The 13,308-nt window shown below is 37.2% G+C and overlaps 1 protein-coding gene across 3 annotated transcripts in view; it reads right to left on the bottom strand.

The window, feature by feature from the left end:
- The window catches only part of SLC44A1 (solute carrier family 44 member 1), a 200,823-nt gene that overhangs the window by 86,753 nt on the left and 100,762 nt on the right, over window positions 1-13,308 (bottom strand). For all 3 annotated transcript variants that reach the window (XM_042963840.1, XM_042963839.1, XM_042963838.1), the window contains exon 5: window positions 5,678-5,771. In XM_042963840.1, the coding sequence (XP_042819774.1) occupies window positions 5,678-5,771 (94 nt within the window). The remainder of the gene's footprint in view (window positions 1-5,677; window positions 5,772-13,308) is intronic.

Here is a 13,308-nt window from a genome sequence, read left to right as displayed (position 1 = left end):
TTCTAACCATATTTTTAACTGAAGCCTCGTTCTCTATCCTTTGAAACCAAAGTCCTCTCTGCTCCATGGTTACCTATATCTTCATCTGCTTTACTTATTAACCTATCATTTCTGATATAGCCTCTGTTTAACTCACTTGCCTCCAACCTTGAACATAAAATGTATCTCCCTTAAGGATACTGATGTCATTTTCTCATTTTCAACATCCACCAATTTTCTTGGCCCTGCTGTTTCTTTTTTCCTGTCATATAACCACAAGTGCACCTTACCCTCTGTCCAGAAGCAGCTCCACCTGTATCTCCCATATATTAACAGGATTTTAATATAGTTTTATACTCAAAGAGACATACACCACATTTCTAAAAGACAGCAGAGCCTGCTATAACAGAAAGAAAACTGGCCTTGACTTCAAAAGCCCTGGGTGATCCTCCTAACATTACATAGCTTCAGGTCACTCCATCTCTCTTTCTCAGTTTCTCCATCCGTTAGCTGAAAGGATAGGAGTAAGACCTCTCTGAGTCTTTGATGATGATGATGATGATGATGATGTTGATGATGATAACTGTGATAGATCCCAGCCATAAGTCAGTAATTCTAAATTAATAGGAGCAGATGCCCAGTAGTGTTTCTGTTTTTCTGCTTTTCAGACTTATAATGAGGATCGATGGTTTGAAAAGGGAAGGATTATACTCTTAAAATTAGAATCTTTCATTCCTATTTAAGAGGAAATGCTGAGCAATATTTGCACTCTTACCCTCTCAAGTCATTTTTATACTATCCATAAACACTTGGCTAATTGGAAAGAGTGCTTTTACAAGTCTCCTTCAAAGGATTGAAGCAAAGTAACAACGGGTCCCTTACCTTATAATTTAATCTATGTTGGTTTAAAGAAAAACCTGACAGCTCTACATTTGAAGGTATAAAACTAGTAGAGGCAGATTACATTGTCTAGCTGATGGTCAAAATGGTCAAGTGGTAAGGAATATCAGAAATAGAAGACAAATAAAAGAGAAGGCAATGTTTGGTTACAATAAAAAAATCAAAGTTAAATACTTAGTTAAAAAAATTTTTTTAATGTTTACTTATTTTTGAGAAAGATAGAGACCGAGTGCAAGCGAGGGAGGGGCAGAGAGAGAGAGGGAGACACAGAATCCAAAGCGGGCTCCAGGCTCCGAGCTGTCAGCACAGAGCCCGACGCGGGGCTTGAACTCAGGAACGGTGAGATCATGACCTGAGCTGAAGTCGGATGCTCAACCGACTGAGCCACCCAGGCGCCCCTAAATATTTAGTTTCAAAGAAAAAGCACTACACTCCCTTGTCATTCATTTTCTCTACTGTTTCTCAAACAAAAACAACTTAATCAGCCATGACTTTTTAATACTCAGATGATTTTCTTGTTAAAAAATCTAAGTAATCATGGCATTGAAATGGTTTGTCTTATATTTTACCATTTAAATCCTATGTGATACAATGAATTTGAGTTAGCTGATTTCATATACCTCTCAGAAAGTAATACTTTTATGAGATCTTTTCTACTTTAGTATCTAACCTAAATGACACACCCTGTGCTTCTTAATTAAGAGGACAGCATAAAGAATTCTATTTATAGTAAGTTCCTCTACCTCTCGAAGCCCACAGAATATTGAATCTTTAAGAAGTCAATGTAGTCCTGTTAGGAACTGATGCTGTTTCACATTATTGAAACATCAGTCAACAAGAACAAAATGAATTTATAATGAGTCTTTTAAAGATTTTTAAAAATTAGCCACTCAGAGGAAAATTGTATCTTACCTTGGCAAACATACTGTCCATTTGCCTTAAGTCCAGACTATCATAGCTAAAAGAGCTCCCTCAAAATATGATGACAAACAATGTATTATCTCTTGTCCATAGGCCTTTAGAAGTGAAGACAGGAGTTGGCATCTCCATTATCTTAAAATCTCAGGTTATAAATAAGCAATTACACATGATTTCTAAGGAAAAGTTTTATTTAAGAAAGAGTAACAATAAAGGATTCTGGCAATAGCTCTATAGCACAGAAAACACAGCAAATAAATAAAGACTATAATGGCAATACTCATTGGTTTTTCATACATTTCATTTTATTTATTTTCTCACTTTCATTCTTGTACTCTTTTTAAAAAAATTTTTTTTATTTTTTTTAAGTAGGCTCCATGCCCAATGTGGGGCTTGAACTCATAATCCTGAGATCAAGAATCGCATGCTCTACTGACTGAGCCAGCCAGGCTCCCCCACCTTTTTTTTTTTTTTAACCAACTGGTGTAGGACTTTGTCTTGGGGAAGACGGCAGAGTAGGAGGGCCCTAAGCTCGCCTTATACTATGGATACAACTAGAAAACGCTCACATTAGGGTAAAACTAACTGTGATATAGACTTCACAAGATCTTAGATTAAAATTATGATTCCCAACGATTAGTTTTGTGGCTTTGCACAACTTATTTAACTGATCTTCTATTTCCTCATCTATAAATTAGGAACAATATCCTTATAGGCTTTTGTAAGGACTAAATAAGACAATATATATGAGAAACTTAATATGGTGGCTATAGCACACAGCAGATGATTTATAAATGCTAATTAATGTTGAATTCTTCATTTTAAAATATGTACAGATAACACTTTTTTTCTTGGCTATTGGTTTCTCATTTCCATATCATGCTATTAATTCTCCAACACCTAATATCCTTACTGGCATCCAGAAGTATCCAATAAATGGTGAATAAACTGAATTTATGTAATCTGTTTCTACCACTGCAATTTTCTCTAGCTATACCCAAACCTTTAAGCATTTTAAGCATAAGGGCTAGCTTGTCTCCCTACTGCTACCATGCTTGGCATGTCATGAACAGAGAGTTATGAATTTGGATAAAATATGGCCCTTTCCAGGCATTTGCTTTTAAAATTCGAAAGCTCATTAGGAATAGTAACCATTTGGCAATTATGTGGTGTTAGTGTTTTATTGCAAATTAGTTTACAGTGGCTTTTATCTAAGAAACAGGCATTGCTTTCAGTTGCAGAGGGTCCCTGGGGACCCAGGAAGGTTAGGGGCAAAAGGGGAGGCTCTAGAGGTTGACAGAAATACTTACTCCTTAAGCCAGATGTCAAGCACAATAATGGATGCTTAAAGGGGCACCTGGGTGGCTCGGTCGTTAGTGTCTGACTTCGGCTCAGGTCATGATTTCGTGGTTTGTGGGTTCCAGCCCTGAGGTGGGCCCTGTGCTGAGTTCAGAGCCTGGAGCCTGCTTCAGATTCTGTGTCTCCCTCTCTCTCTGCCCCTTCTATGCTCATGCTCTGTCTCTGTCTCTCAATAATAAATAAACGCTAATTTTTTTTTTTTTTAAATAATGGATGCTTAAAACATATTGCCTATTTAATTCTTACAACAATTCCATGACAGAGGTATTAACATTCCCATTTTACGTAAGAGAACACTTGGTTCACAGAGAGGTTAAGAGACTTGCTTGAGCTGGCAAAGAGAAACTGGTGACACAGAATTCACCCCCAGGCCTATCTGGACTTAAGGTTTAGCTCTTTCTGTCCCACTAGGGCACTGCTCAGAGGACCACAAAATAGATAGGAACCATGCTGAGGGCCACTTGCCTCAGCACAGGTTTGCCTAGTGCTAGTCTTTTAGTTTATACAAAAAAGTCACCAAAACAGTCCCTATTTTTTTTTTTTTTTTTTTTTTTTTTTTGAGGACAGAGTTTCTTAAGGACAGAGACTAGATCTTACTTATCTTTGGAGATTTGGTATCTAATACTAAGTGTGGAACATGGTATTGCCCCAAGTTTTTTATTAGAACAAATTCTTTGTTTTTTGATCCTTATACTTTGCTTGTCATATGCTAAATGATGATATTTACAAGGTCCTAATCTGACTTCCTTCTATCAACTGTTACTTCGCTTTTACTTTCCAACAGGCTGAGTTCAAATTAAAGTGGTAAGATACTTTTAGACTGTGAGGTACTAAGATTAGTGAAACATGGGGATATATAAATAAGTATAAACAGTATACAGTCAGGTTTCTGATGGCATAGGGTCATCATTGCTTCTTGGATTACTGAGACATTAGTAGATGACCTTGTGAGAAGCCCAGTCTGTCCATGTCTAAAACCCAAGCCCCTAATACTATGTTTCATCTTCAAAGTGAATGTCCTTAGGACACCTTATGTGAGATACGTGAGTTATATACAGCCAAGAATGGAACACCTGAGATAGATACCCAGGAACAGGCAGTCCTCAACATGGTAGAGTCAGAGGTCATTGGTGCAGGAGGATTTACCTGACCCCACCCATATTACACAGGGGCATCCTCATATCAAGGCTTTCAGGTAATCCTTTCATAACATGTTTACGCCTTAAAATGTGACTCTACACTCAAAGTATGCATTTAAAACAGGCTTTTAGCAGTTGAGTAGATAAGAGGACAGAGCCTTTCTTGTTTTTACGTTGATAAATTTTCTCCAGTGACTCTATTCAAAGGACCTCCTTTTCTTTACTGTCACAGCCTCCCTAATAGTCTCAATGTTCATGAATGGAGTCTCTTTACCAATTGGTCTAAGCCCATAATTTATAGGCCCTACTTACTATCTTTTTAAAACAGTTCCTTTAATTTTATTTCCATAGGCTTTACATTTTAATTTCAATAGCAACGTGACAAGACTAAAAGAGCTGGAAATCAACTAAAGTGATATTATTCCGTTGTCTACTTTTTCAACAGAAAATTTCAAATTTCACTCAAGTTAATAAAGCACAAGTTACACCCATAAGCAAGCCAAAGGAAAGCAGACATAAGATGGGTCTCAAAATGTTAACCTGTAGCTTGCTGTCATATACTAAGATATAATAAAAATGGTCTGAATTCAGTATTCCTAGTGAAGTTGACGCATGTCATACATGGTTAGTGATACACACTTAAGGTTCTCAAGATCAGACATGTTCCAAACCCTACGCCCCTAATTCTGAGGATATATTGTACAATGCTTGCAAATTTGTTTCCTTATTAAAAAAAATCTGTAATTTTAAAGCTGGCTTTATTTATAACTACTGTGAGATCCTTCCAAATAAAGAATATTTCTTGTCTCTTCTGTGCATCCATGATATGCAGTAGGTACTTAATAATAAATATTTGTTGAATAAGACCTTGGATAAGATATGGCAAACAGCGTATTATTATAGAGAATGTACCTAAAAGATGTAGCCTGAAATAAAGGATGGAGAATAATCTGGCATATTTTTTAAATTTACGAAGTTACGAAGTAAATTAAAAAATAATCCCACTAAGTATTACTGGAATCAACTTCAGAGAATCTTTGGAGACTGTGAGACTTGGCTTCTAATTTCACTGCAGATTTTGTAATGATTCAGCAGTTCTCCACACTTAAAAAGTATGGCATTAAAAAAAAAAAAAAGTGAGCCCCCCAAAGAAATTTAAAATATCTGAGAATGAGAAAAGTTGTTTGTCTCTGTGTGTGTTTTAAGATATGAAACACATGTTGTCATTTCTACTACTACTTCTTAAGTCTTGTTGTAAAAGTAAGTACTGGTCGTAAGCAACAGGTATCATCAAGTGACTTTTCTCTCAGAATAATATATACAGTTTAAAATCTACCTACAAAAACAAAAGTCACAAGTTAACAAAATACAATAAAAGTTACCTCGCTGGAACTGGTAGTTTGGGGCAAAGAACAGAAGCTTTTGAAGATGTGGTATATTCAGAAGGCTTTAGGTTGTAGCTACACAGTGCTGAGCCTGTTGAAAGAAAAGCTGTATGTTAGCTGGCAGAACAGAGCCTAAATAAATTCTCCCACGGATTCACTGTAATTTTATTTTGTATGTTAATATCAACTCAACATATACAACTTTTAAACACTAGAATTAATAAGAATCTGACTTGGTCTTTAGCTCAGTCCTCAATCATTTAAAACTAATTTCTCTCTGGCAATTTATGTACAAAGTTTATTAATAATACTCAGGGTAATAATAACAGTAAGTACTAGAACTACCTCTCTTGAGTGTCTGCCATATACGTGGCCATATATATATATATATATATATATATTTTTTTTTTTTTTTTCCCCTTAAAGAGTCAACTTTTAATTATAACTAACCAAACCATTCCAGGGACATCTCGAAACAACCAAACAACAGAAACATGACAAAATTCTCCTGTTGAAGAAGCCAAGTATCTTGGCCCACCCCAGCATTTCTGAGGATCAGGCCAAGAGCAGCCCATTTCCAGGGCTGGTTCTATACCCATGCAAGTTTATCATCCTTGCAGAAGGATTGGAGATGGACCCCTCTTTCCAACACACGGGGAACTCAGAAAGTCACTAGGTGGAGGGGCTCTCCTCTCGCCCCATACATATGTTAATTATGTGTTTACTTTAACTTGGTTAAGCAGGGGCTATTACACCTCCTTTACAGAGGACGAAATAGAGGCTAAAAGAGAAGATATATAACTTGCCCAAGATGACCCAGCTACTAGGAAGGAGAGCTGGAATTGAACCCTAGGTGTCTCTGACTACAAACCCAGCCTCAACTATACATGCCGTCCCTCTTTCCTATGCTTCCCATTACTAAGTATGTAAAAGGACTGCATACAGCACATATGCTTTCAGACAATACGTTACTTTTTCCTTATTTTAAAGGCAGTAAATAGTAACTGTAAATAAACTGAACAAATTGATCAAAGAATTCTCAGTTTTCAGAGACTTTAAAACAAGCTCAAATTCAATCCTAGGTTGGTTATGCAAACAGCCATCTATTTCTTGGTCTGTGTGGCTAATACAAATCTAAATAATATGTAAAAGTCGGATGCAGTCCAGCCAATCCTTGATAAGTATTATTTTACTGACCTGCTGATTTTGTAATACAGCAACGAGAATACTGTCAGGTTCATTGTAACGATAAATACCGTTAACTGAGAAGACCTAGGCTCTAGTCCTAATCTCGCTAAGGACCTACTGCACTCTATCATGTAAACTGTTTATATTTTATTAATTGCAGTTCCTACCAGATTACTAATTTGGCCAAATGTTTTATTATTAAATATAAATAGAATAGCTTTGTGTTTATATTATAGCAACAATGAAGTTTCACATGGTACCACCCTGGAAAACGTTTAAAATAAAATGTGAGGTGAAAATGGCAGGTTTTAACATTGAACTAATTATAGAAATATCATGTGAGGATGTAAGAAAGAGCTAGAAGAGACTACAGAAAAAAGATTTGCTGGGATAACAAACAAACTTGAGAGTGGTTTTATTTCATTTATACCTTATCCTGTCAACCAAAAGAATTTTTAAAAAGCCACAAACCTGCATTTAATTCAGCAATGCTGCCCCCAAACCAGCAATAAACCGGCCAGGTATTTAAATATGTCAGCTGTAGGGGCGCCTGGATGGCTCAATCGGTTAAGATCTGACTCAGGTCATGATCTCCCAATTTGTGAGTTCGAGCCCCGTGTTGGGCTCCCTGATGACATGCTGACAGCTAGGAGCCTGAAGTCTACTTCAGATCCTGTGTCTCCCTCTTTCTCTGCCCTTCCCTCACTCACACTCTCTCTCTCTCTCTCTCTCAAAAACAAACAAACATTAAAAAAAAAAAGTTAAAAAAAATATGTGGGCTATATATATCATATGTCATAAAACCATGTAGCATCTATTTTATATAAAGATAATTCAAGTAATTGGACAATGTAAGATCTTTTTAAAGAGACACTTGAAAGTTACATGGCACTTAAGTTTCTTCAGCTTCTTAAGACAGACTCACTAGGAAATTAAGTTTCTGAAACTGTTTTTGAACATTCTTTACCATTTTAATGACTTATTGTTGTTAAGTTAAGCATGAATATTAAATATCTAACTCTTCTAAAATTAGTCTTTCATGTTTGAAGATAATGCCACTAGATTCCATTTACAGCAGTTTTAGAGAAAACATGGCAGCGGTGAAAAGCAAACATTTTAGATTAATCCTGAAATATCCGGGAGTCCTACTATAGGATTGCTCATGAAAAAAAAAAAAACCAGCCACTGTGCCAATAACTGCAGAGCACCCAATGTGATCATCAACTTCCTGATCTGAATGGTCAACTTCTTTCTTTCAGAGTCCAAGATGGAATCGATTTACACAATATGAAAGGCCCTAACTAAAGCACTGTGTCAGTGCTGTCAAACACACTGCTTCTGCTGAATTCAGTGAACATAATCTCCGTCCCCACCCTTTCTTCATTTAAAAAAGGAGGTCAGCAGGTGCAACAGAGTTCAATTTTATAAATACTTTCCCAGGATAATGCTCAATGAAAGGATAATAGCCTTATCTCTGATGGTATTCTGGGACACAGGCCAGTACTAAATAGATCCTGTACTAAATAGATTAAAAGAAAAAGATCTTTACAATGTGTTAGTAGTAACAATCAGAAGAAACTTTATAATGCTTCCTGCTCAAAAGGTTGATGGAGAGAAGCCTCAATGAAGAACATTAAAACAACCCAGTAATGGCAAACATGTTACAATTGTTTTTCTTTTCATGTTTGTTAGCTAATGCATTTTCAGTGAACACTTTTAAGGTGGTTTTTTTTTTTTTTTTTTTTTTTAAGTGAAGGTATAAACAATACTCAGCACAAGAGGTTTGGTCAGAAACTGTAAGACAAAGTTTTTCTTCTAATGCAAAAGGCAGGGAAAACCATACTTGAGTAATGAAGTCTAAAACCAAAAACAAAAGCTTATCTAAACCACACCAGAGGCAATCCATGCAATTCAGCCAGTGTTATTCAAAATGAGTGATCTTAGGACGCCAACTTGGGTATATAAACATTTATCTTGGTAAACAGTTGCTATAGTCCCCAGAATGTTTAACTACTATAATTTTTCAAGTGCCTTATAATATTCAATTATTTATTCTTTAGCTCAACATCACTTATAAGAACTCCCTTAAGAGGGATGTTTCCATCACCATGCTCCAAACACTACAGATGAAACAAAATAAGTAATACTTCCAAGGCCTTATAAGCAATCACTGACAAATTTAGTAATAAAATTCTCTACTCTTAGGCCACAATGCTTCTTCCGCGCCATTCCTAATAATCATAATCAGACAAATATTCAATAAGCTCCTAGGCAAAAAAAACATACATTGCACAGATACCTCGAAAACAACATGTTTGGGGGAAAAAAAGGACATTTCCATCACCCACTCTCCAAATCTGCTCTGCCTCCTTTCATGTATTTTCCATCCTTGTTAATGGCTCTACCATCCATGAAATCCCCATGAATTTGAAATGGAAAGTCATCCTATATCTTCTTCTTTACCCATCGTCTTCATATATCCTTCAAGACACTTAAGAAACCAAGTTCTGACAACTGAATCTTTCTATGAGTTATCTATCTCAGGCCTTTAAAATCTCTTATTGGTTCAAACTACTCTCCCAAAGGGTTTCTCCTCTATATGCTGCACACAGCCTTGAGAAGGGTCTTTGTAAGATGGGCATCAGTTGTATCATATTCCTGCCCTCAGAATAATTTCCAACTCCTTGGCTTCAAAGCTCTCCTAAAGCAGGCCTCTACCTAGAACTCCAGCCTCATCTTAACATAATAAACTACTTACGGGGTGCCTGGGTGGCTCAGTCGGTTGAGTGTCCAACTTCGGCTCAGGTTATGATCTCACGGTTCATGAGTTCAAGCCCCGCATTGGGCCCACTGCTGTCAGTACGGACCCTGCTTCTGATGCTCTGTCCCCCTCTCCCTCTCTGTCCCTCCCTCACTTGTGCTCTCTTTCTCTCAAAAATAAATCAAAAAAACATTAAAAATATTAAAAACAAAACAAAACATAACTACCTACAATTCTTGCTGTTTAACAAGCTTTCAGGCTTTTTCACATGCTGTTCCCTCTGCATGGGCTGTCCATTCCTAACTACCATCTGAGTGTTCAGTTTGAGCAGAATTCTACAAACTACTCAAGCCTCACCTCCTCTAGTAAGCCTTCTCTGATGCACCCAAATCTACTTACTGCTTCATTCTATTATAAAACTTAGCATATTATTTTGCAATTTTTTAGCTTACATATCATCTCTCCTTTTAGAAAGTGCACTCTTTTGAGAACTGGGACCTTATGTCTTCAAAATATGTGGGACCCCTCTCTCCTGGTACATAGGCAGTACGTCAAAAGCCATACGACAGACATCCTGATTGAAAAAAAAATATGAAATAACTATTTTTAATCTCTTATTTTGGTGTTATGTGTTATATATAACGTTTATTTGCTTTTCACTATTCACTATAAATTATACTATATAAAACAGGACTTCTCAACCCTGGTATTTTGAGCTGGGCAATTCTTGGTTGTAGGGGCTGTCCTGTGCATTGCAGGATTTTTAGCAGTATCCTTGGTCTCTATCCACAAGATTCCAGGACCCTCCCCCCACCCTGCAACCCTTCACTCAGTTGTGACAACCAAAAATGTCCCCTAACACTGCTAAGTGTGGGGAGTAGAAAGTTGGGGGGGGGGGCATGCAGTGGCAATATTACCCTTAGTTGGGAACTACTGGTCTAAAACACCAATTTGAAACAAAAATACAAAATGGGGTTGGTAAGTTGGAGGCTAACTCTTGCTGTAAAATTCTGCTTGATTTGCGGGGCACCTGGGTGGCTCAGCCAGTTAAGTGTCCAACTCGTGGTTTTGGGCTCAGATCATGATCTCATGGTTGGTGAGGTCGAGCCCCACATCAGGCTCGGGGCTGGCAGTGCAGAGCTTGCTTGGGATTTTCTCTCTCCCTCTTTCTTTGCCTCTCCCTCCCCCCCAACCCTCTCTTTCTCTCTCTCAAAATAAATAAACATTAAAAAAATTCTGTTAAACAAAACATAAATAAAATAAAATTTTGCTTGACTTGTTATCACAGTATTATTTGTAGGATATACTAAATTAAGAGAAAACATACTTTAGAAAATTGTAATTAATAAAAATCTCCCAATGCAGAACAGTTTTTATTATGAAAAACAAATTACATAGCTATGTGAGGTCCAATGAATTTAACCCCTTTCTCTCTAACTAGGAAAGCATATATATGTACATGTATGTGTGTATATATAGAGAGATAGATAGATATAGATACATATATATATGCAGGAAGAATGCAATTTTCAGTAACCAGTAAAAAGTATGGATGTATTTGAAATTCCCAAGAAGCCCCCATTAACCAGCTGGTGGTGTGACATTATCTGTCAACTCCTATTGGCACATACTACACACACAATAAACATTTGCTAAGTGAATTGACTTTGGAAATCTGTGTGCAAGACTTCTAGGTATTGTGGAGGACAATGAAAAGTTTGTCTTCTATTATGCAAGCTGTCTAAACAAGGGGACCATACCTTGTCTTTGTTTCTGTGTCACACACTTGATGGGTGTTAATTAATTGTTTTATTTTATTTTTTAACATTTACTTATTTTTGAGACAGAGAGAGACAGAGCATGAACGGGGGAGGGTCAGAGAGAGGGAGACACAGAATCTGAAACAGGCTCCAGGCTCTGAGCTGTCAGCACAGAGCCCGATGCGGGGCTCGAACTCACGGACCACGAGATCATGACCTGAGCCGAAGTCAGCCGCCTAACCAACTGAGCCACCCAGGCGCCCCATTTAATTGTTGAATGAAGGAATTACTTAAAATTACACTATCAAATGTAAGGATTTTTTTTTTCCCTTGCTGGTTTCTGAACTTGGAAGCAATTAAATCAGTTGCTAGGGTTGATCATTTTCTTTATTTATAAATGATATCAAGTCCAATCTTTTGATTCACTATAAGAAAAAGAATCAATACTAACTCTGTGGTTTAAGCTGTATTGTTATGGACTGGTAAGAAAGAGGGTAATATACTGATCATCTATTGATACTAGCTTTATTTATTTAAAAAAATTTTTTTTAATGTTTATTTATTTTTGAGAGAGAAAGAGAGACAGAGAGTGAGTGAGGAAGGGGCAGAGGGACAGGGAGACACAGAATCTGAAGCAGGCTCCAGGCTCTGAGCTGTCAGCACAGAACACAACACAGGGCTTGAACCCATGGACCGTGAGATCATGACCTGAGCCGAAGGACGCTTAACTGACTGAGCCACCCAGGCACTCCTATTGATACTAACTTTAAATGTAACACCCAGATAATGATAACCAAAGGCTTATTTATATTCACGAATTTTATCTGATGCATCACATAATCTTTGAGGTTTTCAAAGACAGAACAATGATCACTGAGAAAACACCCAAAGTATTAACACGGTGTGAACGGTAGGTCATAAACCTCTCAGACTTCCTACAAAATACGGTACACTGAAGAAGCACTCACTAATGGGAGTGATTTCTCACATGCTATAAAAGGGACACAAACAAGGAAGATAAGATTTCTGCCATTTTACTACTGTGTTAGGGAAAACAAATTAGATATTATAAAAGTTTGATAAGAGTAATGTAAAAGATAATAAGTTATTCCATGTAAAATATTAGCACCCACTGAGACCATGCAGTGGGCCCACAACTTACAGGTTGTTCTCATTTCTAAACTGCTATTTAGACTTTAGATTGCAAGTGGAAAGAATAAAATGACCTGCAAAGCATCTGGCTCTGTGCATGGCACAAAATGGGTTTCAATGAATGGTATGATGAAACAATGCAGGGCTCAAGCCTGATTGATGTGAACAACAGGGACAGTGGAGAAAGGCAAGGGATGAACTATGGGCCAGACTCAGAGTGGGGAGAGAGGAAGAGAAGGGACTGTCCAAGCAGGCATGACCTCCCTCTCCCCACATCCTTCACTGCCTCACATGGCCAGGCTGAGTTCAGATGAAAATCTCATATAAAGGTGAAGTTGGCTTCAGAGGGAGGGGCACTGTATACATTATTCGAGTTTTCAAAATAAATAAATAAATAAATAAATAAATAAATAAATAAATAAATTAAGTAAGTAAGTAAGTAAGTAAGAAGGAAACCTGTTCACCAGCAACTGGAGGGAAGTAAAATGAGAGACGGAATTCATGCTCTGCTGAGAATAACTCGGGTATAAGCTCTCACCAGATGTTTGCAGTCTTCTCTGGAGGGTACAAGGTTAGGAAAGAGGAAAAACAAGAGGGCTCAAGAAAAGAAAAGGTTATGAATATTCTGGTGGATAGTATGGTTAGGAAAGACAAATGAATGAATAAGATGGATTATTGAGAGATGAATAAGAAGATAAACAAAGGTTCACGTCAATTCTGGTTAGAATGAAGCTAAACAATTTACCCGCTGGTGGCAACGGGCAGAG

This window comes from Panthera tigris, chromosome D4, assembly GCF_018350195.1.
Source record: "Panthera tigris isolate Pti1 chromosome D4, P.tigris_Pti1_mat1.1, whole genome shotgun sequence".
Taxonomy (NCBI): Eukaryota; Metazoa; Chordata; class Mammalia; order Carnivora; family Felidae; genus Panthera; species Panthera tigris.
The sequence above is the reverse complement of the archived record's forward strand: the minus strand, read 5'-3'. Positions and strand labels throughout refer to the sequence as shown.